At 36.5% G+C, this 27,712-nt stretch overlaps 1 protein-coding gene across 25 annotated transcripts in view; it reads left to right on the top strand.

The window, feature by feature from the left end:
- The window catches only part of CLASP2 (cytoplasmic linker associated protein 2), a 174,674-nt gene that overhangs the window by 15,589 nt on the left and 131,373 nt on the right, over positions 1-27,712 (top strand). For 24 of the 25 annotated variants that reach the window (XM_061395783.1, XM_061395781.1, XM_061395779.1 and 21 more), the window contains exons 3-7: positions 4,714-4,817; positions 6,556-6,647; positions 7,868-7,943; positions 9,474-9,571; positions 14,376-14,446. In XM_061395783.1, coding sequence (XP_061251767.1) covers positions 4,714-4,817; positions 6,556-6,647; positions 7,868-7,943; positions 9,474-9,571; positions 14,376-14,446 — 441 coding nt within the window. Of the gene's footprint in view, positions 1-4,713; positions 4,818-6,555; positions 6,648-7,867; positions 7,944-9,473; positions 9,572-14,375; positions 14,447-20,696; positions 20,885-27,712 lie in introns of those variants that run through there. The other variant, XM_061395785.1, reaches the window with a different exon arrangement.

Below are 27,712 nucleotides of genomic sequence, written 5' to 3'. Positions count from 1 at the left end.
TTCACTGTCCAAATTCCAGTCTATGATAAATGTATTTATTTGTTTAACAAGTTCTTTTTGAGAGTTTACAGAGTGAAAAGCTCTGTTTTGGATTCCCAGTGATTATTGATTGCGTATGTTGAATAATAAATAATTTGGAGGTCATTATATACAGGTCTGTCAGGAAGAGTGCTGACACTTCTGAATGCTCGTTATGGTCTTGGCACAGGTGCTTTTTACCAGTTTTACTTATTCTCTCACTCGCCATGTGAGGTATAGACCTGGATCCCTCCTTATTTTACAGACGAGAAAATCTTTGAACTAAGAGAAGTTTCCTATCTTACGTAAACAAATAACCAGTAGAGCTAGAAATAAATCTTGTTCTATTTGACTCCAAGAGTATATATATTAAAAAGGGATTCTAGTGCAAAATATTTATGAAATTTTGTTAATAGCTGTAAGTCTGCAGTTTATGTAGTGTGAAGTTTTTTGATTTTGTTGTTTATATTTTATAAATTTTAGTTTTTAAATTGAAGTGAGCTCCTGTTTGGGTCAGATTTTTTTTTTGACTGCAGTTTAGGAGATCTCAGATCTCCCACCAGGTATAAAACCCTGCAGTGGAAGCAGGTAGTCTTAACCACTGGACCACCAGGAAAGTCCCTTTATTTTCTCTTTGGAGTTAAACTCAACCACTCAGGAATGATGTGTCTATTTTTATTTTCCCATTGTTGTCATGTGGTTGTTAATACACATACACACACACCACCTCAGGTACAAATAAATGGAATTAATTATGACCGTGACCTAGAAGATTACTTAAATCCTGGTTTTCACTACTTGCTACTTGTGTGACCTTGATCCAGGTACTTAAAATGCCTCTGGACCTTCTTCATCCAATGGACCTACTCTATTTCATAGGGTTGTTATGAGGATTAAATGAGATAATTCAGTGCTTCAATTCAGTTCAGTCGCTCAGTCGTGTTAGACTCTTTGTGACCCCATGAACCGCAGCACTCCAGGCCTCCCTCTCCATCACCAACTCCCAGAGTCTACCCAAACTCGTGTCCATTGAGTCGGTAATGCCATCCAACCATCTCATCCTCTGTCATCTCTTTCTCCTGCCCTCAATCTTTCCCAGCATCAGGATCTTTTCCAGTGAGTTAGCTCTTTGCATCAGGTGGCCAAAGTATTGGAGTTTCAACTTCAACATCAGTCCTTCCAAAGAGCACCGAGGACTGATCTCTTTTAGGATGGACTGGTTGGATCTCCTTGCAGTCCAAGGGACTCTCAAAAGTCTTCTCTAACACTGCAGTTAAAAAGCATCAATTCTTCGGCGCTCAGCTTTTTTTATAGTCCAACTCTCACATCCATACATGACTACTGGAAAAACCATAGCCTTGAATAGACAGACTTTGTTGTCTCTGCTTTTCAATATGCTATCTTGGTTGGTCATAACTTTCCTTCCAAGGAGTAAGCGTCTTTTAATTTCATGGCTATAGTCACCATCTGCAGTGATTTTGGAGCCCAAAATATAAAATCAGCCACTATTTCTACTGTTTCCCCATCTATTTGCCATGAAGTGATGGGACCAGATGCCATGATCTTCGTTTTCTGAATGTTGAGCTTTAAGCCAACTTTTTCACTCTCCACTTTCACTTTCATCAAGAGGCTTTTGAGTTCCTCTTCACTTTCTGCCGTAAGGGTGGTGTCATCTGCATATCTGAGGTTATTGATATTTCTCCCGGCAATCTTGATTCCAGCTTGTGCTTCTTCCAGCCCAGCGTTTCTCATGATGTACTGTGTATATAAGTTAAATAAGCAGGGTGACGATATAAGCCTTGACATACTCCTTTTCCTATTTGGAACCAGTCTGTTGTTCTGTGTCCAGTTCTAACTGGTGCTTCCTGACCTGCATACAGATTTCTCAAGAGGCAGGTCAGGTGGTCTGGTATTCCCATCTCTTTCAGAATTTTCCACAGTTTATTGTGATCCACACAGTCAAAGGCTTTGGCATAGTCAGTAAAGCAGAAATAGATGTTTTTCTGAAACTCTCTTGCTTTTTCGATGATCCAACAGATGTTGGCAATTTGAACTCTGGTTCCTCTGCCTTTTCTAAAACCAGCTTGAACATCTGGAAGTTCACAGTTCACATATTACTGAAGCCTGGGTTGGAGAATTTTGAGCATTACTTCACTAGTGTGTGAGATGAGTGCAATTGTGCGGTAGTTTGAGCATTCTTTGGCATTGCCTTTCTTTGGGATTGGAATGAAAACTGACCTTTTCCAATCCTGTGGCCTCTGCTGAGTTTTCCATATTTGCTGGGCATATTGAGTGCAGCACTTTCATAGCATCATCTTTTAGGATTTGAAATAGCTCAACTGAAATTCTGTCACCTCCACTAGCTTTGTTCATAGTGATGCTTCCTAAGGCCCTCTTGACTTCACATTCCAGGATGTCTGGCTCTAGGTGATTGATCACGCCATCGTGATTATCTGGGTCATGAAGATCTCTTTTGTACAGTTCTTCTGTGTATTCTTGCCACCTCTTCTTAATATCTTCTGCTTCTGTTAGGTCCATACCATTTCTGTCCTTTATTGAGCCCATCTTTGCTTGAAATATTCCCTTGATATCTCCAATTTTCTTGAAGAGATCTCTAGTCTTTCCCATTCTGTTGTTTTCCTCTGTTTCTTTGCATTGATTGCTAAGGAAGGCTTTCTTATCTCTCCTTGCTATAGTACATAATAATATCTAACATTTATTAAATGTTTTGTTTTGTCTCTGTCTGTCCAAAGCTGTCAGAACCAGAGTCCCACAGTAGCCAATTCTGTAGATGTGGGAGAACTTCTCTAGTGTTAACAATATATGTCTAAGCAAGATGAGAAGGATTCGGACTTTGCTAGTGGCCCATTGTCTAGGACTGCCCTCCAAATACAGGGGACCCAGTTTCGATCCCTGGTCAGGGAACTAGATGCTACATGCAGCAACTAAAGATCCTGCATGCCACAGCTAAGACCCAGCAGAGCCAAATAAGTAAATAAGTTAAAAAAAATTAAAAAAAGATGAGAAGGATTTATATTGTTTCAACTGACAGATACTTCAGTTGCCTCATGGTTAGGGTTATGATTTTTATTATGGCAAAGATTTTGTTTCCTTAAATAATCATTTCCTTGATTAAGCTTAGATATTTGGATGATCATTCCATTTTGCATGGTTGGCTTTTCATTTTCTTCCAAAAAGGATGTGTTTCTTCTTCCCTTAAATGTTGTTAATCATCATTATATCAATTCTGATTGTTACACTGTAGACAGTGTTACATTGTAGACTACGTTGGCATCACATTAGGTACACATTTAATTGTATGTCTGTAAATAACTAGAGTAATTAGGCCTCAGCCTCTGTGGCCTCAGAGAAAGGAAGGCTGTAGCTGTAAGATCACAGTAAAAACAAAAGAAGTTAATATCTGTGCTTTTGAACCTGTAGGCTGATGGGAGCAGTAGGGGACCCATTTGATGTTTACCCAGTGTCCCTCACTTTCTGAGTTGTTTACATGTATCTCAGTAATCTGAGGTGAGTACTGCTCCAGACATTTATGGGTTGAGGAGATAAAGACAAAAAGATTAAGTAGTTTGGTCACACACCTGATATCACCACACTAAGTGATAGTGGTAACTTGCTGCTGCTGCTGCTGAGTCGCTTCAGTCGTGTCCGACTCTGTGCGACCCATAGACGGCAGCCCACCAGGCTCCGCCGTCCCTGGGATTCTCTAGGCAAGAACACTGGAGTGGGTTGCCATTTCCTTCTCCAATGCATGAAAATGAAAAGTGAAAGTGAAGTCACTCCATCATGTCTGACTCTTAGCAACCCTATAGACTGCAGCCTACCAGGCTCTTCCATCCATGGGGTTTTCCAGGCAAGAGTACTGGAGTGGGGTGCCATTGCCTTCTCCAAATGGTAATTTAAGGGATTACAAAAATATAATTTTGACTATGAGGTGTTTTTACCCTATGGGCTGACTACAGCCCATAACTTCAGTTCTATCCACCCTCCCATTTGCTCCTTCCCCACCCTCAATAGGTATGATTTCTTCACAGTGCTTTGTTGAGTTATAGTTATGGAAGCCTGTTCCATGAAAACTCTCCAGGAATGGACTCTAACCTGCCTTTCCAGCCGTCTTTCTTGGAATAGTGCCAGAGGCTTGGATATAGTAGAGAAGGACCTCAGTCTCATGGACCAGGCTTTTTTTTTTTTTGTCATTTGAGTAATACATTGTACATACAGAAGAATACATATCAAGCATGTACAATTTAAGGAATAATTGTAAAACCAACAACTGTCTATGCCCAGGTCAAAAAACTAGAACTCTTCCAGTTCCTTATAAGTGCTTTCCTGTAGACACCTCCCACTATTTACCAGAGGTGACTATTGTCATGACCTTGGGATAATCATTCCCTTGCTGCTCTGTAGCACTTAACCATCTATATGAATCTCTAGACAGAATAATAGTAAGTTTTGCCTGTTTTTTGAATATTATTAAGTGGATATCATACCGTATGTATTCTTATGAAACTTTGCTTTTCAGTTATTTTTGATTGGAGTCATGGATAGAGAACTTGAAACAGTTTGCTTCATAACTTTTCATTATGGAAATAATTGATGTCTGTAATTTTGTAAAGTACAGTTCATAAATGGAGATGAATTATAAATATTTATTCTTTTCTCTCCTCATTTCTCTAGTTATTGTAGCTTTAGTAGACAGAATGGGAGATGCCAAAGACAAGGTTCGAGATGAAGCTCAGACTCTGATACTGAAATTAATGGATCAGGTAGCACCACCTATGGTAAGCCTGCATTTTAAAGTTCAGATTCTGCTCATTGATGATTAACTAACAGTAAAGATAGGTGGTAATCACAGCAAGTCAATAAAGCCCCAGGGATGTGAAACTTAGAATTTTAAACAGTGAATTATTGCTAATGCTTTAAAGACATTGAAATTTTTAAAAAGTTGTCAGTATTTAACTGCTTGATTTTTTGGGTTTTCTTTTTCTTATTTTCTGCTCTTTAATGCTTTTTCAAAAAGCTAACTTACAGATTTCAGTGATTTGACAGTGTACTGATTATATTATTTGTTAGGATTTTCTGGTTTTCACTACCTGCAAATTATATTGGTGTTCAGTGAGGGTTATATGAGTTTCTGAAACCCTTACTGAGACAGGGAGAAAATTTTTATTGTAACAAGTGGTTGCTAGTTATATAAGGCATATGTTAGATGATAGTACCTGTGTTTTATGAATGTGGTAGAAAAAAATTGGTCTTATGGATGTATTTTGAAGGAGGAGTAAAGTGACATGTAAACAAATATTTAAAGAGTAGCTCACTTTTAGTGGGAAAAAAATCAGTTTACAAAATATACAATGATATTGTGTTATTTAAAATACAATATAAGAATTGTATTATGTATATTTTATTTAAAAAATCTGGAGAATTGAGTTGTAAAAGTAGACTTCCTCTGTTTTTTTATACCCTAGAATATAAAGATATAAATATGTATATAAGTCCTTATTTATAACTTGGTGAGTATCCTTTGATACTTGCTTAGCAATTCGAATTTTAACTTGTTTTTGACATGCTATTGTTACAATGAGTGCTATAAAGGGCATCCTTATGTCTTTGGACATAAACGTAAGTATAGAGAAGTGTTCTGACATGGTGTTAATAGGTCAGGTTATTCACATTTAAGACTTTTTTTTTGTAAACTTGTAAGTTACTCTCCAGAAAATTTGGCAGAGAGAAATAATATTAGTAGAAATTGAATACAGAGTCCAGGGAGAATAGAGTCCAGGAAGAGGCATTTGTACGTATGTATGTGTGAAAGTTTGTGTATATGTGTGTGTGTACACATTAGTCAATGGTAAGGGTGGTGTTTCTTAAATGTGGAGAAAAGACTGATTGGGACAGTTGGCTATATGTTTGGGAAAACAAAGCTCAATTCCTTCTTATAACAAACCCATGTAATTGTTTTCGATTGTATAGGTTTATCTATGCTTTTTCAAAAAGAAAAGATTACTGGGTGGGTAGCAATAGAATGATTTGCCCAAATGTGTTTCTGTATTTGGATCCAGTGTTAAGAGGAAAACAGCCTGAATTATAAAATGTTGAAAAAGCCTATTCCTTGTGACAGTCTGTACTAGTTGCTAGGCAACATTGGACCTTTTAAATGCTGACAGTACTCCGAGGCTTATAATGGTAGCATTGTTACTGAAGGTTTCTAAAGCTTAGAGAAATTTCTGTGTCCTTGGAAGTTCTAAGGTTTTTAGGTATTAGACACAGTTTTTCCAAGAATAATTGAAATCTAAAGTAAAAGATAGAAAATCAAAGTTAAAAATGTGATTAAGATATTAAAAATGGGTGAGAGCAGCATCAGTGCAAATTTGGCTTAGAAAAGCTTGCAGAGAAGTGAACAGTCCGTGGGAAGGTTTAGCTGTCAGTAAGGCTGGTAGTACGGTCGAAAATAGATAAAAGATTATAACATGAGTAATTTAATTTTTTGTTATACATGTTTACTTTTCTTTCAAATAGTACATTTGGGAACAGTTGGCCTCTGGTTTTAAGCACAAGAATTTTCGATCTCGAGAAGGCGTGTGTCTGTGTCTTATTGAAACATTAAACATGTAAGTTTTATGATTATTCAAATATGTTTTTCATTTTTCTAGAAAAAACAATGTATCGATTTCACAAAGCACAAGGAAAGCTATAGAAATAATAGATTTTAAATAGTTGATAGTTGTTAATTGATCTCTGTCACCAGCATTTTAATCTTATTTGATAGCTTTATCTGCTAATTTTTTTGTGTGTAAGTGCTCTCTCATGTTGTTAATTAAAAATTATTAGTCACTGATAAGTTTCTCTTTTTCTCTTTCGTATGTTAGTGGTTGCCACCCGAAATGGATGGTCATATAACAAATATGCTGGTAGAACTTAGAATCTACTTCTGTTCTGGACCCAGTTTGGAGTTTTCTTTAACTCTGTGGTATTTTAGCTGTTGTAGCCAATTTCCCCAGCCCCCTTTTGCCACTTGCCCTAGGCGTTCTAGAGCAGTGCAGGTGGTTACCAAAATCATGGACTGAGTAAAACCCCCCAGGTAATCAGACAGTGCAGCTGGCCACAGTATGCAGAGATCCGACAGCAGAGATGCCGCAGAGCTCCAGTCTGAGGAAATTGTAAACGAAAGCGTTTGTTCTCTTTCTGGATTAGTTTTTTCAAGTTCTGTGCAGCAAGATAGGTAGTGTGTAGGAGCTTTCAATTTTTCCTGTAGTGTTACTTCCTCTTCTCTAACTATACCTTTGTTTTATTTCTTTTACTCCTCTATGGTCCTTTCTGCCATCTAGAGCTTGTAAGTGCATTCAGTCCGCACAGCTTTTGTGGTTTTTGGCTCCCTTGTCGTTTGCTTTCAACCCATGACCTCATCAAAATATTAGTAAGCATAAATAAATATCTTTTAATTTACTTATTTTAGTGGAATGCCAATTTGTGTAAGACCCAGAGTCTTAAAAAAAAAATTAGTATTTTAATACAAAAGTTTAAATTTTCTGAGTGAGTGATAGGTTGCTAGGTTTAAGAGTGCCATTAGTTGAACATTTTGCTCCGTTGGATCATGTGTTGACAGTTTTCATTGTCGGTCATGATTATTAAAGTTTCCATATCTCACATTGTTTAGGATTAGTTTTTGCTTGTGTCTCATACTTTTCATGTTTGAATGATGTATGCTCATGCTCTCCACCATATTTGTCTTATTGAGACAGACAAGAAAAAAGTATAACAGTATTTTGTTTACTATTTAATTAAAACCAAATTCTCTTTACTTTTTTTTTTTTTTCCAAATTATATTTAGTTTTGGGGCTCAGCCACTAGTCCTCAGCAAGTTGGTACCACATTTGTGTATCCTGTTTGGAGATTCCAACAGTCAGGTAAAATTTTATTTATATTCAAGCACTAAATTTACAGTCAGTTTTTTTGCCACCTCTTGTTTTCTAGTGCTCTTATTCCATGTTTAAAAAAGAAGAGAGGGTGAAGGGGGGGTGGTAAAATCAAGATTCCACTTCATTTTTTTTTTTTTTTCAAACTCCACCACATTTAGTTTTTAAGAACATGTTTTATTCACAACGTCACTTAAGTTAGTTAGCTGTTTGGCTAGTATTAAGGATAGATGGGACTTAAAGGATAATTCTTAAGTTAGAAAGATTGAGTAACAAAGAACCTGGACACGCTTCTGTAGTGTCCCTTCTATGAGCTAATTGTGAGGACACATTGTCATCTTCCTTTTCATTCCTGCATTATTTTTGCAACAGTCATAACCCTGCTTGTGCCAGTGGTATATCACTTGCTGGAGATTTCATGCCCTGAGCCACAAATACTATAGACATAGTACAGGAATGTGCTCTGGAACTTGTCCCTTGTGGTGGGGTTGAATCTTGACTGTAACTCTTTTAGCACAGCTTGGGCATTTGGAATGACCCTGAGCTAGGTTTCCCTGCTTTTAGGCCCTTGTTCTTCCTGTAGAGGTTTGTAGAGAGTTCTCCTGTCTCTTTATTTCCCCTTCTGCAGTGAGCTGTGCAGAGGATCTAAGAGCTGTCTTCCACATTCCTGTGTTTAGGCCACATTTATTTTTTCTTTTCATTGTGGTAAAATATTCAAAACATAAAATTTACCATTTCAGCCATTCTTAAGTGTAGAGTTGGTTCACTGGCAGTAAATACACTGGCATTGCTGTGCAGCCATCACCACCAGCCATCTGCAGAGCTTTTCCATCGTCCCAGCTGCCACACAGTGACCCCGCATTCCCCCAGTCCTGCAGCTCCTGGCAGCCATGTTTTACTTTCTCTCCCTATGAATTTGACCAGTCATCATGTGGAACCATGTGATATTTATCCTTTTGTATCTGGCATATTTCACTTAGCATACTGTCTTCAAGGTTCATCCATGTTGTAGCGTGTGTCAGAATTTCCTTCTTTTGCTTTCTAAGGCTAACTAATATACACCACATCTTGTTTATCTATTCATCCACAGATAGATATTTGGGTCGTTTCACCTTTTTGGCTATTGTGAATAATAATGCTGTGAACATTGGTGTATAATTTTCTGTTTGAGTTCAGGCCACGTTTCTAAAAGGCAGTTTTATTCCAAGAAAATGTTAACTGTGATAATGATTTGTATTATCACTTCTTTACACAATCTTATTACAAATAGAAGCTTTTTTAAAAGTCACATTTATTTAGATGCTTCTTAGATTTCTGTAAAACTTTTACAAGGTTTCTCTAGACATTTCTAGATAGGTCATCTGGGTTTTTATTAATGACCTAACGTAATCTCCCAGGGGTTTAAAGGCATTAAAACCAACTTGGAGCTTCAAGTTGGTCCGTGAATGTAATGTTATCTGGAGGTAAAGTATTTTATTGTATTTTGTATTTTTTTTTTTTAAGTTCTGAATCATTTGGCAGGTTAGAGATGCTGCAATATTGGCTATGGTGGAGATTTATAGACATGTGGGAGAGAAAGTGAGAGTGGACCTTTATAAGAGAGGAATTCCCCCTGCTAGGTACGTATTACTAAATATATTTTTTTGTCACTGGTTTTAAAGGTTTTAATTTCATGTGCTTATTTAAAATAGGTTTAATTTTCTGGACTGTCATCATATTCAAAATATATAAAAGGATACATAGGTCAGTTCAGGTCAGTCGCTCAGTCATGTCCGAGTCTTTGTGACCACCCCCTGCAGCACGCCAGGCCTCCCGGTCCATCACCAACTCCCAGAGCTTGCTCAAACTCATGTCCATAGGGTCGGTGATGCCATCCAACCATCTCATCCTGTGTTGTCCCCTTCTCCTCCTGCCTTCAATCAGGGTCTTTTCAAATGAGTCAGCTCTTCACTGGCCAAAGCTTGGAGTTTCAGCTTCAGCATCAGTCCTTCCAGTGAATATTCAGGACTGATTTCCTTTAGGATGGAATGGTTGGATCTCCTTGCAGTCCAAGGGACTCTCAAGAATCTTCTCCAACACCACAGTTCAAAAGCATCAATTTTTGGCGCTCAGCTTTCTTTATAGTCTAATTCTCACATCCATACATGACCACTAGAAAAACCATAGCCTTGACTAGACAGACTTTGTTGGCAAAGTAATGTCTCTGCTTTTTAATGTGCTGTCTAGGTTGGTCATAACTTTCCTTCCAAGGAGTAAGCGTCTTTTAATTTCATGGCTGCAATCACCATCTGCAGTGATTTTGGAGACCCAAAAATAAAGTCAGCCACTGTTTCCACTGTTTCCCCCTGCCCCCATCTATTTGCCATGAAGTGATGGGACCGGATGCCATGATCTTAGTTTTCTGCATGTTGAGCTTTAGGCCAACTTTTTCACTCTCCTATTTCACTTTCATTAAAAGGATCTTAATGAAAGTTCTTAATTTAACTAATTAAGGCTCTTAATTAGTTCTTCTTCACTTGTGGCCATAAGGGTGGTGTCATCTGCATATATGAGGTTATTGCTATTTCTCCCAGCAATCTTGATTCCAGCTTGTGCTTCAACCAGCCCAGCATTTCTCATGATGTACTCTGCATATAAGTTAAATAAGCAAGGTGACAATATATAGCCTTGACATACTCCTTTTCCTATTTGGAACCACTCTGTTGTTCCATGTCCAGTTCTAACTGTTGCTTCCTAACCTGCATACAGGTTTCTCAAGAGGCAGGTCAGGTGGTCTGGTATTCCCATCTCTTTCAGAATTTTCCAGTTTATTGTGATCCACACAGTCAAAAGGCTTTGGCATAGTCAATAAAGCAGAAATAGATGTTTTTCTGGAACTCTCTTGCTTTTTCCATGATCCAGTGGATGTTGGCAATTTGATCTCTGGTTCCTCTGCCTTTTCTAAAACCAGCTTGAACATCTGGAAGTTCACGGTTCATGTATTGCTGAAGCCTAGCTTGGAGAATTTTGAGCATTACTCTGCTAGCCTGTGAGATGAGTGCAATTGTGCGGTAGTTTGAGCATTCTTTGGCATTGCCTTTCTTTGGGATTGGAATGAAAACTGACCTTTTCCAGTTCCGTGGCCACTGCTGAGTTTTCCAAATTTTCTGGCATATTGAGTGCAGCACTTTTGTAGCAGCATCCTTTAGGACTGAAATAGCTCTCTTCAATAAATAGTGATGTGAAAGTGGGATTTCCACATGTAGTAGAATAAAGTTTAACTTCTTCCTCATACCACATCCCAAAATTAACTCAAAATGCATCACAGAACTAAGTGTAAAATGATAAAACTTACAGAGAATGCTAGGCAGTGGTTTCTTATATGTCACACCAAAAAGATAAGCAACCAAAGGAAAAAAATAAGATGCACTTCATCAAAATTAAAAACTTGTGCTTCAAGGGACATCATCAAGAAATCGAAAAAAAGACCCACATAATGGGAAAAATATTTAAAAATAATACATCTCATAAAAAACATGTGTCCCAAGTATATGAAGAATATATAATAAAGAACTCTTAGAGCTCCACAGTAAAAGGACAGATGACCCAATTTTAAAAACAGGCAAAGGATTTGAATAGAAATTTTGTCAGAGAAGATACACAAGTGGCCAGTGAGCACGTGAAAAGGTACTCAGCATCATTAGCCATCAGAGAAATACAAGATGATACTACTAGGTTGGCTAAAATTAGAAGATAGACAATAACAAGTGTTGTTGAGGATGTAGGGCAATTAGAAGGCATTGTTGGTGGGAATGTAAAGTGGTATAGCCACTTTGGAAAACAGTCTGTAGTTCCTCAAAATGTTAAACAGAATTACCATATTATCCAGCAGTTCTACTCCCAGCTATATACACAAGAGATGTGAAAACATATCCACGCAAAAGCTTGTGCACAGATGTTCATAACAACATTGTGAACATTCATAATAGCTAAAAAGTCAAAATGTCTCATATCCCCACATGTCCGTAAGCTGATGGATAAACAATAGAATATATCTGTAAATGAACTACTACTTGGCCATGAACAGGGGTGACCGATATATATTATAACATAGATGAGCCTTGAAGACGTTGTCAGTGAAAAAAGCCACCCATATTAGATGATTTCATTTATATGAAATGGCTAGACATGGCAAATCTGTAGAAAGGAAGCTAAATTAATGGTTGCATAGTTCTGAGAAAATTGGAGAGAGTGACTGCTAATGAGTATTGGGTGGTTTTTTGGGATAATAATGACATCCTAAAATTGATTGTGTACATCTCTTAGCTTTATATTAAACGCCATTGAATTGTACACTTTAAAGGGGTGAATTGTGTGGCATGAATATTTTATCAGTAATTGGCTGATACACCAAAGAGATTATGTTCTGAGATACCTAATTCTCTCTTTCATGTTGTATTTGTGATTTTTTATTATGACTCTAAACTTATATATGGACTTCAGATAGAGTTTCTTTCCCAGTTCCATCCTAATGCTTTATTGGTCTCTATCCTTACCCTGAATCAGAACCTTCCAGAGCTTTACACATCTCTATCCTTTGGCCGTCTAAGTTGCTTTTGGATATTCCAGCCTCTATTGTATTTGCCTTCGGTTAAATTGCCTAATTTTTTTCTTCCTGAATTACTTAAAAGATCCTAGTTTCTTCTGTCTACTCTTAACGTTGTTTCCTCCTTTTCCATCAGATTATGTAGCCTCCATTTTGAATAAGGTTGTTTTTCTAAATAGCTATATTATTTTATAATAGCCTTTTATTGTTTATTCCTATCTTTCTCCCTATTACTGTTATATTTGCTAGTATTTCCTCTTCTCATTAAAGCTGCCTGTATCTTCACTCTTTGCTGTTTCATCTGTCCCATGTCAATTCCTTACCAACCATCCTTTCTCTCAGAGCTTGCAGCCCTTAGTTTCCTCCTCCCATTTTGCTACTGAATAGTTGAGTGCTAATTTCATGCTCCTTAACATCTTGTTCTGACTTTTTCCCGAAGAGCTTTGTGGCCTGTATGGTCTTCATTCTGAACTCCTATCTTCCAGTTCCAATTTTCCCTACCTTGGCTCATCTTGTCCACATGTTGTCTGGGCAGCCTGTTTAATGTCTATTCAAGTCTCCGGAAGATAACTGTTCTGTAGGCTGAAGGGACTTGGTATCTTTTGACTGAAGTACTTTCAGATGTATGAATATTTGTTGAATTTAATGCTTTCAGATGTGTGACTCTGAGATGAGTTTAAGGTTTAGAAATCCTGTTATAATAAATTTCTAGAAGATTTTCAATTGAAAAAAAAAAATTTCTAGACCAAACAGTATCTTCATCCTCAGTTTACAAGTAAAAGATGACAGAATGTGGGCTAAGGCTTAACTAAAGTTTTAGAAGTGAAATTATGACAGAAACATTGATGTGAGAAAAACATTTGGCAGTTAAAGACCTACCTAGATCTCTAAGTCATAAATTGAAGAGTAAATCATAGCATGATATAATATTGAAAAATTTAAAAATACTGCTGTCAGTGTGATCCCATTTTGACCCAAAGAAAATTTATATATAAATATAAAGAATTGGAAAGCAGGCAATTGAATAAATTCTCTGGGTGGTGGGATTGTGGGTTTTTTCTTTGTTTCTATTTATGTTTCCTAATTTTCTTTTGTAATGAGTATATATTACTTTTTTAATAAAAAACACATTTTTAATTAGAAGTGATAACAGAAATGTAGAAAGTAATTATTCTGAATGTAAGAGTTAATAGAGTTGGTATTGAATTAAAATTCAACATGAGATTATCAGTGACATCAGCATTACTTTAATTTCTGACATTTTGTATTTCATTGTTTTTATGTTTAAGTTTCCTTAGTATGATTTTTATGTACTTTAAAAAAATGTCTTGGTGACTGAGTGGATTCATTGTAAAGTTGGAACTAAAGTACTTTTGATGGGTTTGGAGAAATAATTTTATGATGAAACTATGAAACTGTCTTGTGTAAAAGTTATCTTTTTTTAAAAAGTGGAATTATAGTAGATGTACAGTAAGTTCTGGGTGTACAATATAACAGTTAACAATTTTTATATTCCATTTATGGTTATTCTGTTCCCTTTGTTGTACGATATATCCCTGTAACGTACTTATTTTATACATTGTAATCCCCTGCCTTTGAAAGTTACCTTTTTACAAATACACCTGTGAATGTGTAGAGTTCTACCTGTATTTGACTCCTCTTCTCTACCGAATAGATGGGTTTTGTGTCTGCTTTCAGTACGTGAGTTAATTATAAGAAGAGAGTTGTATACAACTAACTGAATCCCTGGGATTGTTTTTTCTCAGGGAAGTGGTGAAGGAAATTGTTTCTAATTGAAAGTGTATGTAAAATAAACAGAATTTATTCTTTATTCCCAGATTAGAAATGATACTTGCCAAATTTGATGAAGTGCAAAATTCAGGCGGTATGATTTTGAGTGCCTGCAAAGGTAAGAATAATTAAGTTAATCCAGATCTCAAACATTTCTGAGATTAGGTAGCAGAGTTTTAGATACTAAGATATGCCTTCAAGTCAACTATTATATCACTGATTCAGCAGATTTGACTTTGTGGGTTAAAACTTGGTTAGGATATAGTAACAAAGCCTTTATATTCTTCTGATCATTACCTATCCTCTGACTCTTTTGGAATAAGTGAAAATTTAATAATGTGTTAATTGTGTAAAGTGGTATTATTCTTTAACCTTATTTTTGGTATCCTCTGTGTTGAAGATATGATGACCCCCTTGTCCTCTGTGTCCCTCTATGCATAAAATGTGTTTTTTACTCAACTTATTTTGTAATTGAAGTGTAGTTGATTTGCAGTGTTGTGTTGATTTCTGCAGTTACTCAGTTATACACATATACACGTTCTTCTTTATGTTCTTTTCCATTATGGTTTGTCTCAGGAGATTGAATATAGTTCCCTCTGCTATACAGCAGGCCTTTGTTGTTTATCCATTCTGTATATAATAGTTCTCAGCTGCTCACCCCAATTCCCAGTTTCCCTTCCCCTTGGCAACCACAAGTCTCTTCTCTATCTGTGGGCCCATCTCTGTTTCATAGATTGGTTCATTTGTTTTATATTTTAGATTCCACACATAAGTGATATCATATGGCGTTTGTCTTTCTAACTTAACTTCACGTAGTATGACCATCTCTAGTTTATCTGTATTACCACAAATGGCATTATTTCATCCTTTCTATGGCTGAGTCATGCTCCATTGGGTATCTGAGCCACATCTTTTTTATCCATTTATCTGTCAGTGGACATTTAATGATTGCCATTCTGACTGGTGTGAGGTGGTACCTCATTGTAGTTATGATTTACATTTCTCTAATAATTAGTGATGTTAAACACCTTTTCTTGTGCCTGTTGGCCATCTGTGTGTCTTCTTTGGAGTATTATATAATTAGGTCTCTGCCCACTTTTCAATTAGCTTATTGGGGTTTTTGTTGTTGTTGTTGAGTTGTATGAGCTGTTTGTATATTTTGGCTGTTTGTATAATTAAGCCCTTGTCAATTGCATCGTTTACAAATATCTTCTCCCATTCCATAGGTTGTGTTTTGGGTTGTTTTTGTTGTTGTTGTTTTAATGGTTTCCTTTCCTGTGCAAAAGCTTATAAGTTTGAATAGGTCCCATTTGCTTATTTTTGTTTTTATTTCTATTGCCTTGAGAGACTGACCTAAGAAAACATTGGTATGATTTATGTTAGAGAATGTTATGCCTATGATAGCAGAGTAATTGTTTTATGTAACTGATTTTTAGTAGAAATTGTAGGGTTGATTACTCTGTTACACCTGTGTTTAGACTATCAGTGATGATACCAGTGAAGAAACACAGACATAGGAACTTCACCAGTATAATCATTTTTGGCTTCTTAATTAGAATGAGACCTCCTTGGATTCAAGGAGGCTTGGTGTTGGTATCTAGCATTTATTTGATTTTGTGGTTGCTCTTCTTTTTTGTAAGGTTTGCTAAATTGTGTTTCATCTTACTGGGTAGCATTTACCTTTAGTCCTTAAGTGTTAATTAACTGTATATGTGAATAATATAGTCTATTTCCAAAGATAGTATAGGTAGTTTTTTCACCTAGGAAAATAGGTTTATTTTATAAAGATAGTATACTTAGCTTAATAATGTATATGATACTGGAGAAAAAATTTGTTGTATGAATTGTTATAGTCAGGTGACAGGAAGACTAGTTACTAATATAATTTAGTTATTTTTCTCCAGATTAAACCAAGACTTAAGTATTCTTGCCTGGAGAATTCCATGGACAGAGGAGCCTGGTGGACTATAGTCCATGGGGTCTCAGTGAGTCGGACACGAGTGAAGTGACTTAGCATGCAAGCCTTGTTGTATTGCATTCAGGCAGATGTAGTAAGAGTTTAGTGTTAAGAAGATTGTGTCCACCCTAATCTAAACTTAGTTGCAGGAGCTTAAGTTGATTTTAGCACCACCAGTCCTCACCCTGATTGCCAGCTGTTTCTCGCTCTTCCTCTCTGAATAGAAGGTGTTTTAAGTACTTTGTTCTTATTTTTCCAGCAGTTACCTCTGTCCATCTCCATACAAACCAGAAAGAGCAAAAAAGATGGCGAATTGTTAAAATTCCTTGAATTAAGGAATTGTGTTTTTGTACCATTTACAGTGCATTCTCATTTGTATATTCCAGACTGTGTAGTCACAACTCTTAAGAAAAATACAATGCATACTATAAATTTAAGATATTTATTATTTGATTGTGATTTATTTTGAAAGTATTGCCCTTCTTGTATTTTGTGAGGTTATTTTTGTTACCTTCAAAAGATAGAAGGTTTTTTTGTTTCTTGTTCTTTTAGCTCTCATTTCTCTTTCTTTTGATGATCTCTCCATAAACAGGGAGATTTAGGGTTAGTACCTGGCATTTATGTCTCTTGGAAAGAAATCTTCAGGAATCCTTTTGTTTTGGAGATTATAATCTGCATATTGAAAGTAAAGTCAAATGTGAACGTTAAAAATCTATAATATATATACTGGTGTGTAAAAATTGGTCAGGATGATTTTGATGATGGTATTGTACTATCATTGAAAAATACTGTAACAGCTTTGTTATTAAGAGGCTAAAAGAGGAAAGCCCATTTATCATGTTGGCAGGTCCCAGGGCCCAAGCCTGTCTCCCCGCTTGTCTTTATTCTCTCTCAGTGATCTAATCCAGCCCAAAGGCTTTACATGGTAACTATTTGCTGATGACTCCAAGTGTGTAGTTCTAGCCCTCATTTATCTCTCTGTGTTCTACATCTCAGAGCCTGTCACCTTGATGTGGCCTTTCCCTTTGGATGCCTGATAGGTATCTCGGGCTTAACAGGTCCAAAAATTAAAGCCTGTTCTCTTCCTTTCCCTCAAATCTGTTCTTTCCCCAGTTTACCCATTTCAGTCAATGGCACCACCATCAACTCAAGCTAAAAACTTTCCTGATTAGAATTATTAATAATTTGCATTGATCTCCCATTCTAACTAGTCATTTCTCCCTCTGAAATCCTAATATGTGTCAAGTTTGCTAATTTTTTTCACATCTCCACTGCTAAAACCCTTCTATAAATCTCCTTTAGCTTTTACCTGCAACCTACTGCAATAGGTTTTAGTTCTGTGTTTGACCCCTGAAATCTGCTTTCTACCAGAATTGAGAATGGTCTTTTTAAAATGTAAATGGATTTTGTCACAAGAGTGAAGAAGACAGTTAAAGTTTCAGCCTAGACAAACCTACGTTCTAGGGACAGAGAGATCATAAGTAAGTAAACACATGGATATCCAGAGTGATTGCAGTTGGTAATGAAAGAAAATACAGCTACTCCTTGTCTAATGAATTTACTGAAATTAATTTAAATTATTCCTTAAAATCCTCGCTGCTAAGTAAAAAAGCCATTAAATGAATAATTTCCTAATTTTTCCTAACATTATAGTATATTTCATCCCAACCCAAGATGCCTGAATAATTTTCACAGGTAGAAAAATATGTCAATTGAGCACTGAAAACCAGTTTTATTAACTGGCAAGTTGAAGAAGGAAACAGCAACCCATTCCAGTATTGCCTACAGAGAATCCCATGGACAGAGGAACCTGGCAGGCTACAGTCCATGGGGTGGCAAAGAAGTCAGACATGAGTTAGTGACTAATCAACAATAGCAAATAAGATTATACCTAAAATAATGTAGTGAACGTTTATTTGACTCCATTTTTTTATTTCTGCACAATTTTCAATCCTTTGTTGGGTCATTGTTACTGTTCACTCAAACTAAAACTTGAAAATAAAGTTACAGACAGGAAAGCATTTAAGTCAGAATAAAGGCTCAACATGGAAATCTGTAGAAGTACTTCATGCACACAACAGAATGAAGAGCTATTAAAGATATCACCTCTTCTCTCTTTCACTTGGTGTACATATGCAAAACAAATTATTGTGAGTTCAGCCAAACCTGGTATTTAATTTGGATTTGTTTCATCTGATGTTCTGTGACTAGAAAACTGTTACGAGAAGTAAAAACTTTTAGTGTGTCTTTGCCTAAAACTATAATAATGAAATACCATATTTCTTATATTGATTTAGGTTGTTTAGGGATGAAAAAGTGATCTTATTATGTATAAACAAACAAAAACCAACCCAGAGGATTTGTTGTAAAAGTGGTATAAGTGTCTAAGAGCCACTGTAGTTTAAAATCTGTCATCTGCACAGTCATTAAGTGAAGTAAATAGGGTATGGAGATGTTAACTCAGTGATGCCACATTAGACAGAAGGGTGAGCAAGCCTCTCTGAGCATTGACATATTTGAATTGAGACCTGATAAAGGAGAATGAGTTGGTCATTGGATACATGGTGGTAAAAAAACGCTTTGGGCAGAGAAAGTGTGGCTGTACAGGCTGAGAGGTGGACAATATCTTCATATATATGAAGAACGGAGTGGAGGAGGCCAGGGCTGATTAGAACCTAGTGCGGAAAGGGCTAGGTTGGAGGCCAGAGCGTCTGTGAGAGCTAATTGGAAATGTAAACAGCAACCACGATATGAGGGTCTTGTAGGCCTTAGGAGGAGTCTTGATAGGCTTCTGGGAATAAGAAGGATTTTAGGCTGGAGAAGCTTGTGGTAAGTGGTAGTGATATGACTTCAAACTACCTTACATACGTTTATTGTTTGGGACAATTGTCTATTTTATTTCCTCTTCCATCTACCTCTTCTCTCCTTATGCACGTCCTAATGCATAACCTTACATCTCATGCTTTTGGCTCTGATTTCTTTCATGCTTGCCATATCTGTACCCTTTTAAGTTTTGTTTGAACTCTTTGACTTGATTTTCTAGAGCATTAGTTCAGCACACTCAAGAACACAAAATAAATTCTATTATCAGAGATTTGAGTGTGTTGTATAATTTAGGAATAGTGAGAAATGCATGGTATTTTTTTTTTTTTTTTGTCTTGAGGGTATTTCAAGTCTGACTTTAATTCTCATTATAGAGTAAGTTAGGCAGAATCCTTAAGTGCAGTGGAATTAACTGCTATTAGAAGGAAACTGGACTTAAAATTAATCAAATCATGGCTGAAAGAAGGCAACAGCAGCCCTGTAGGAAGGAAAAGACTGAAACTTGCAGGCGCCCTGTGATTATGGCTGGGTCTGGTGTCATCATGGAGCTTTCTAGACAGGCTCCTACGCTCACCGAGATGTAAACACGGACGTGTTGGTGGCTGTGACTGCAAGTCTTTTTCTTTTTTTTTTTTAACTGAAAAAACTCCACATAATCCTGATTTGTCACGTGTGTGTGTAGGACCGAATGCAGTCTTGGCGTGTAATCATTGTAAGATATCTCCCAGCTTCTCTTTTTGAAAACAGTTGTAGGAAAATAATTGTTTTAGAAGGTTGGCAATAAAATAAAGCATAGAAACTAGGCTTTGAAATTACCTTGGTATTTGGCTATACGAGGCAATAAGGTAACTGGCAGTCTAGTTGATAACATACCCTTTGGCAAAAGCAAAGCAGCCCTTTCCTTAGGTTGAGTGAAAAACGCGTCTGTCTGTGACCAGGAGCCCCAGGGCCTTCTCGGAGCTTGGCAGTGTGCTGATGGCTGTGCAGCGGGGATGGAGGGTGCTCCAGGTCCCCGCAGCTGCGCACTGGCTGGGTCCTGTCTCCACCAGAAGCAAGCTTTGTTCCGTGTGGCCCTGCTGTCCGCACACAGAGCAGCCTTTGATGGGCTGCCTTTGACGTGATTTGTTTACGGCAGCCAGAAATGCTTCCTGCATAATGAGAGCAGTTAATCATGGAAACTGGGCTATTCCTGTTTGTGTGCTTCTAGCAGTCTCCGTTGTAAATATTAAAAGGTAATGACAAAAGGATGAAAACCTCTAAAAAAGGCACAAATCAGTTAATCCATCAGATCATGTGATTGCTACTGATTACATGGATATCTTTAGGGAAGCAGAAAATGATTGTTGAACACATGCCTTGTGTTTTGATGACTGCATTAAAAGTCCCTCAGTGGGATGGCATTTATTGGCTCCCAGAGCTTTTCTTACATTAAATTTCAGGCAGGCAGCACAAGGAGAAATACCACAACCTGTATCTAACCTCTTACATGCAGTTAAAGAATAATCTTGATCAAGCTCTGCAAGGCTCTGCTAAAGAGACGAGGGTTTTCAGCAAGACCCCAGACTTTTATTTTGAAGTGGAGTAGCAGCTGTTGGCTATTGCGGTGCAGAGCTGCAGCGCGGCCTGGGTCACACCGTGCTCCGGGTGTCTGCAGGGTGTCTGCAGGCTGCAGGCCGAGCCCAGTGGCGCAGGCACCGAGCTGCATTTGTTTGTTGTGCTGTTTGACCTCTTGGTTTGAGAGAGCTCCCTGGACCATCTGAATGGCTATGGGAGATGGTGAGTAAGGTTTATTTTTCTTCTTTTGCTTGTGCTGCACACTTCCTTTTAAAGTGACGATCATTTGCTGTATAAGAGATGTATTTCCCCCTAAAGAATGAAGGGCACTGTGTGTGTGTGTGCACACCGCTTGTATGTTCATATATACACGTGTGTGCACTTGTCATTGGTGTCTTTTTCTACTTGATATGTCTGTATGGAATCTGGCAAATACGACAGTTTACCTTGCATCTTACCAAGCAAACCCTCAGTCTTCGGTGGTGGATATAAAGGGATATTGAAAGAAACATGGAAAATATGCAGAAGCTTTGAAGAGAGAACATGGCCTTTGAAAGAATGACAGATTTGACAGAGTTACCTAGCTTGACAAAATTGCTGTTGTATTTGACAACAAGTAGAATTCTATAGTGATTAAGTAGATAAAGAGGCAAAATGGCTTGCCGTAGACACTGTTTTAATTGATGTGCTTGTTATTTGTCAATATCTCTAGTAAGTAGTTCTCTAGAAAATATTTAGTCCTTTACAAATTCTATACAATATAGTTTGATTAAAAAAAATCGATTTTGCCAGTATTTTATTGTGATAAGAATAATTTTTAAAATGTATTTTTATAGTGCTGTCTAGTTTTCCAAAGCACAGGAGTGTACTTATTGTCCATTAACTCCTCAGGTACAAATAAATGAAGTGTGAAGAGGATTTTGGTTTTTCCATTTCACAGCTTAGGAAACTAAGGCTTGTTGAGATTATAAATCCCAGATTCAGGGACAGAGCAAACCAGAATCAAATCTAGAGCCTCAAGTGTGCCTTTGGTATTGGCCTTCATAACATTTAGTACTTCCGGTTTTTTTTCTTCATTATTAAACCTTTTGTTAAGATGCTTAGAGGTATATATACTTTATAATCGCATCAGCACCAGAGATGTGTACAAAGGGGAATTGAGGTTACTTCAGAAGTGTTTCATGTGTTTTTTACTACGTTCTTAAGGAAGGTTGGTCTGTATTTGGAAGTTTTTTTAATAGTTTCAGCCTTCTTTTATGACTATTTAATGACTTCTGTCTAAGGAGTTTGTCCCTTTGGGATGCTGAGGAATAGAGTGCAAACTTATGTTAAAAAAATCATATTGGTTAACAGTCATTTAAATAACTATATATATGTTAATGGAATATGGTAGTAAATCTGATTTTGCATATTGTTATAGTTTATTTCAAGAATTTATCTAACTTTTATATGTCCTTATAGAAATAAACAACAATGTAATTTTAACTTCCAGTTTGTAAGGCAAAAGCCATTAAAATTAATGGATTAAGTTCTCATATACTTAAAGGCATTGCCAAATATATTTGATTGTTATTTTTAAACCTTATTTTCTAAGGAGCTCTAAATGTTGCATTTTATTTGGACTGTATCCAGATTTTATTTCCTTCTTAAACATTATAGGTTCAGTAGCTATCAGTGTATATTTACTTACTTTTTCTTTTTTCAATAATATTAAATCCATTCAGACTGTTTAAGAATGTGTTGATTTTTTTAAAAAATCAAAGTAACAACCTCTTATAAAGCTCAGAAAATAACCTTCCCACATATTCTCTTCCTCTTTAAAATGAAAATACTTTTATTGGATTTTAGTGATAAAGTAATACATCTTTATTAAAAAATTAAAAATCTAAGCAGTAACAGGTCATCTTGGGGTTTATAGTTCTTAAGAGTTTCATATGTACTCCTCTGTATATTAGTCTCTCTCACAGGTAGTATACATGTATCATACTAGTATCTTGAGAATACATACAGCACTGGTTTATGCTATTCCTTATGTATTTTGGGTTTTATTCTTTAATAAGCTAGTATCTTTTCTCTTTCAAAAATCAAATAATGTAAATAAAGAACCACCTTTCAACCACCTCCAAACCCCTAAGCCTAGAGATAAGCAGAGAGGAACACTTTTATTAGTATGGAGTTTGTTTTTTCATACCTTTTACTCTGCCTTAACATTTATATTAAGTATCAAAATAGTTTTGTTTTGACTTTGTTTACATGAATGGTATCATTCTCCACATATTTTTGCCATTTACTGTGTCTGCTCGGTAGTGCGTAGTGGTGGATTTTTCTAAAAATGCCATCCTATGTAACTGTTCTCCTTGTTTGCACTGTTGCATAGTACTCCACAGTATGGATGTGTGTCATAAATATCTCTTTGTCTATGGAATTTCAGATTGCTTAATCACATATAACTTTTCTAAATGATTCTGAAATGAACACCTTTGTACAAATCGTGTGTGTGTGCACATATATTTTTGCACACACATTTTTAAAACAATCTAGAAGTAGAATTTCTGGATCAGAGTTTTTATTCATTTCAAGTTGTTTTAGTTCTCTCAAATTTCTTCCCCAAAAGGCTTTACTACTTCTTACCAACAGTGCCTTCTATCTTACATTCAGTTCTCATGATTATTAATCTTCTAAAAATTTGTATATCAGATAGGTACAAAATATCTCACCCTTTAAAAAAAATCTCCTGTCTTCTTTCTGATAACGTTGATCATCTTCATATGTTTGAATGTTTATATATATATTTTTTACTGTGAATTGCTTTGTGGCATCTTTAGGTGACTTTTTTTTCCCCCTCTGCATCTTTTGGGCTTCCCTGGTAGCTCAGAGGGTAAAGAATCTGCCTGTAATGCAGGAGACCCTGGTTTGATTCCTGGGTTGGGAGGATCCCCTGGGGAAGGGATAGGGTACCCACTCCAGTATTCTTGGGCTTCTCTGGTGGCTCAGCTGGTAAACAATCTGCCTGCAATGTGGAAGACCTGGGTTTGATCCCTGGGTTGGGTGCATCTTTTAGAGATATTTGAGAATAATTTCTAAATTTTTTTTTAATTAATTTTTACTGGAGTAGAGTTGATTTACAATGTTGTGTTAGTTTCTGTTGTACAGCAGAGTGAATCAGTTATACATATACTTACATCCACTCTTTTAAGATTCTTTTCCCATGTAGCTCGTTGCAGAGTATTGGGTAGAGTTCCCTGGGCTCCAGCTTTTTGCTTTTGGCTTTTTCATTTATAGTTTCTCTTTCTGTGTCCTGGTTATTAGTCTGTTATCTGTTAGAAATGTTATGTAGACTTAACTTCATGGACATATGAAAGATTTTATTAACAGTTTCATTTCTAGGCAAACTCGGTATTGAGAAGCATTGTAATGACTATCAATTGAAGAGTTGTTGGGGTGGCTTTCATGTGCCTTTTTGTTTAATTGTCTTTATCTCACCCAAGGGTACAAAACAAAGCAGTCGGATGATTATGAAGTAGCTCTGGGCAGTTAAACCAGACAGAGTTAAAAACCTGTAGGATTAATATGTGGCGCTGAGCCCTGAAATCTGCCTCAAAAGCTCACAAGAGGAATTTGGCCTTTTGTTGTTATGCTACAGAGTGACTGGAAAGAAATAAGGTTTTGTTGCAAATAGATTGTTTCTAAACTTTAAACAATTCAAAACAGTCTATTCTTCCAAACATGAATCTTTTAAAAAAGACAAACAAGTGATGATATAACCTTGGCTTTCCCTTAACCTTTTGGGACCATTCTAATCTGACATGTAACTACTGGTTTGGGGGATCAAGAACAATAGCAAGAAATTAATGCTGAATAGATTTCTCTCCTTCCAAACCCTTGACTGTTCTACGTGATACACTCGGAGTCAACAATTTAAGGCACTGAAAGAAGCCGTCCTTTAACTTACTGGCCAAAGGGGCAAACTTTTCTTCTAGGAGCAATAAGGGGGAAAAATAGCTATGACGAGAGGAAGTAAATTAGAAGTGAGAAAAAAATTTGGGCATTCAACAGCAATAAAGGCAGGAGGGTAGTAGTTACTAAGATTGAAAATCTTCTTGAAACAGACCCGTTTACCCATCTGGGTGCAAAGTGTTGGACATCAATAGCAACATATCTGCAAACATGATGTTGCTCATGAACCTGATTTTTCATGAAAAGGTTTACATCTTTTCTTTGTACATGTAGAATATGTAGTTGATGTTCTTGACAGCTGTTGTAACCAACCTGTAGCTGTGGTGAAATTTTAACTACCTACAATAATGACATTTTAAAGGTTTTAAATAATCCTTACTATGAGCCTCATATATTGTTTAGTTTGATATTATGGTTATTATGAAATACATCATTATTTAATTTTATTAATACCAAATAGTGATTTAAATTGTGTTTGTCCTTTTACTTCACAGAATTACTGAAGGTCTTGAATTTTTTAAATTATTTTTAATTGAAGGATAATTGTTTTATAGTATTGCATTGATTTCTACCAAATATCAACATTAATCAACCGTAGGTTTACCCATGTTCCCTCCCATTTGAACGTCCCACCTGTCTCCCTCCCTGTTTCCTCTAGGTGCTTATTGAGCCCCAGTTTGAGTTCCCTGAGTCATACAGCAAATTCCTATTGGCTGTCTGTTTTACATTTGGTAATGTATGTTTCCATGTTACTCTCTCCGTACCGCCCACCCTCTCCTTCCCCGCACTGAACTGTGTCCATAAGTCTGTTCCCAATGTCTGTGTCTCCATTGCCACTTGCAAATAGGCTCTTCAGTACTATCTTTCTAGATTCGATATATATGTGTTAGGATGTGATGATTGTTTTTCTCTTTCTGACATACTTCATTCTGTATAACAGGCTCTAGGTTCATCCACCTTATTAGGACTGTCTCAAATGCGTTCCTTTTTATGGCTGAGTAATAGTCCGTTGTATATGTAACACCGCTTCTTTATCCATTCATCTGTCAGTGGACATCTAGGTTGCTTCCATGTCCTAGCTACTGCAAATAGAACTGCAACGAACATTGACTTACAGGTGTTTTTGGTTTCCTCAGAATTAGTGGAATTGCTGGGTCATATTCCTGGCTTTATTCCTAGTTTTTTAAGGACTCTCCACACTGTTCTCCACAGTGACTGTATCAACTTGCATTCCCACCAACAGTGCAAGAGGGTTTCCTTTTCTCTACAACCTCTCCAGCATTTATTGTTCGTAGATTTTTTGATGATTAGCCATTCTGACCGGTGTGCGGTGATATCTCATTGTAGTTTTGATTTGCATTTCTCTAATAATGAGTGATGTTAAGCATCTTTTCCTGTGTTGGCCATCTGTATGTCTTCTTTGGAGAAATGTCAGTTTAAGTCTTTTGCCTATTTTTTGATTGGGTTTTTTTTTGGTGTTGACTTGTATGAGCTGCTCATACAGTTTTGAAATTAATTCTTTGTTTCATTTGCTGTTATTTTTTCCCATTCTGAGGGTTGGTTGTCTTTTCACCTTTATATGTGAATAGTTTATAGTTTCATTTGCTGTGCAAAAGCTTTTAAGTTTAGTTAGGTCCTACTTGTTTGTTTTTGTTTTTATTTATTTTTAATTGAATGATAATTGTTTTATACTATTGCATTGGTTTCTACCAAATATCAACATGAATCAGCCATAGGTTTACCCGTGTTCCCTCCCATTTACTCTAGGGGTGGGTCATAGATGATTTTGCTGTGATTTATGTCATAGAGTGTTCTGCCTATGTTTTCCTCTAGGAGTTTTATAGTTTCTGGTCCTATATTTAGGTCTTTAATCCATTTTGAGTTTGTCTTTGTATACGGTGTTGGGAAGTGTTCTAATTTCATTCTTTTACATATAGCTATCCAGTTTTCCCAACATCACTTACTGAAGAGACTGTCCTTGCCCTATTGTATATTCTTGCCTCTTTTGTCAAAAATAAGGTGTCTGTAGGTGTGTGAGTTTATCTTTTGGCTTTCTGTCTTGTTCCTTTAGTCTGTATTTCTGTTTTTGTGCCAGTAGAAGGTCTTGAATTTTTAAAGATGCCTTTGACAAAGAGAGTAAGAGTCTTCAAATATCTTTTAACTAGTTATTTAATAGAGCTTCCCTGGTGGTTTAGATGATAAAGAATCTGCCTGCAGTGCAGGAGACCTGGGTTCAATTCCTGGTTGGGAAGATCCCCTGGAGAAAGGAATGGCAACCCAATCCAGTATTCTTGCCTGGAGAATTCCATGGACAGAGGAGCCTGGTGGGCTATAGTCCATGGAGTCGGAAAGAGTGGGACACAACTGAGCGACTAACTCTAGTGAGTTAATATCTACCTAGAAATTTTAAGAGACTACCAAGTTTTTTGGCTTCTCTTAAACTTTGTATGGAATAGACTTCATTTTTAATAACTAAGAAGTAACTAAGATTAACTGTGCTATTGAACATGGTATTTTCCTGTGAATATTGAAATCTGGTGATTATTTTGTTTTGAAGCACTTTGATTTTCAATTTCTAATCATTTTACTAATTTTTTTTATTTTAGTTTAAATTGAAGGCATTCTTTATTGTTACTGTTGGATTATTTTACTTATTTTTAAAAAATTTTATTGGAGTATGATTACTTGATTATTTTACTTCTGTAAGCTCGTGGGTTTTTTTTAGCCCTAGGAAGTCGTCTTGTTTTGTTTTTCTTTTAATAATAATAAGTTTCTCCCCTTAATTCGTTTTAGTCTCACTTTATGGAATTGCTTACAGATATTGAACCTCCTAGATTGAGTCACTGTGTCTTTTATGTTTTGTCTTAAGTTTTATGTTTTTTCCTTTTATTCTCTGTTCTGGGAGATTTCCTTGATTTTCTCATCTAGTTCTATTAAATTTTAATTTTGGCAAACAGAAGTTTAAATGGTTCAAAAAACTGACTTTTCGTTTTCTGGTGGTTCCGTTTTTACAGAGTCACTTGCTTACCTGTATGCAAAATGTTGAACTCCCTGAGTTGAGGGTGGGACAAGCTTAATGATGAAATCATTCCA

This window comes from Bos javanicus, chromosome 22, assembly GCF_032452875.1.
Source record: "Bos javanicus breed banteng chromosome 22, ARS-OSU_banteng_1.0, whole genome shotgun sequence".
NCBI lineage: Eukaryota > Metazoa > Chordata > Mammalia > Artiodactyla > Bovidae > Bos > Bos javanicus.
Note: the sequence above shows the minus strand (reverse complement) of the source record. Positions and strands in the feature narration are given on the sequence as shown.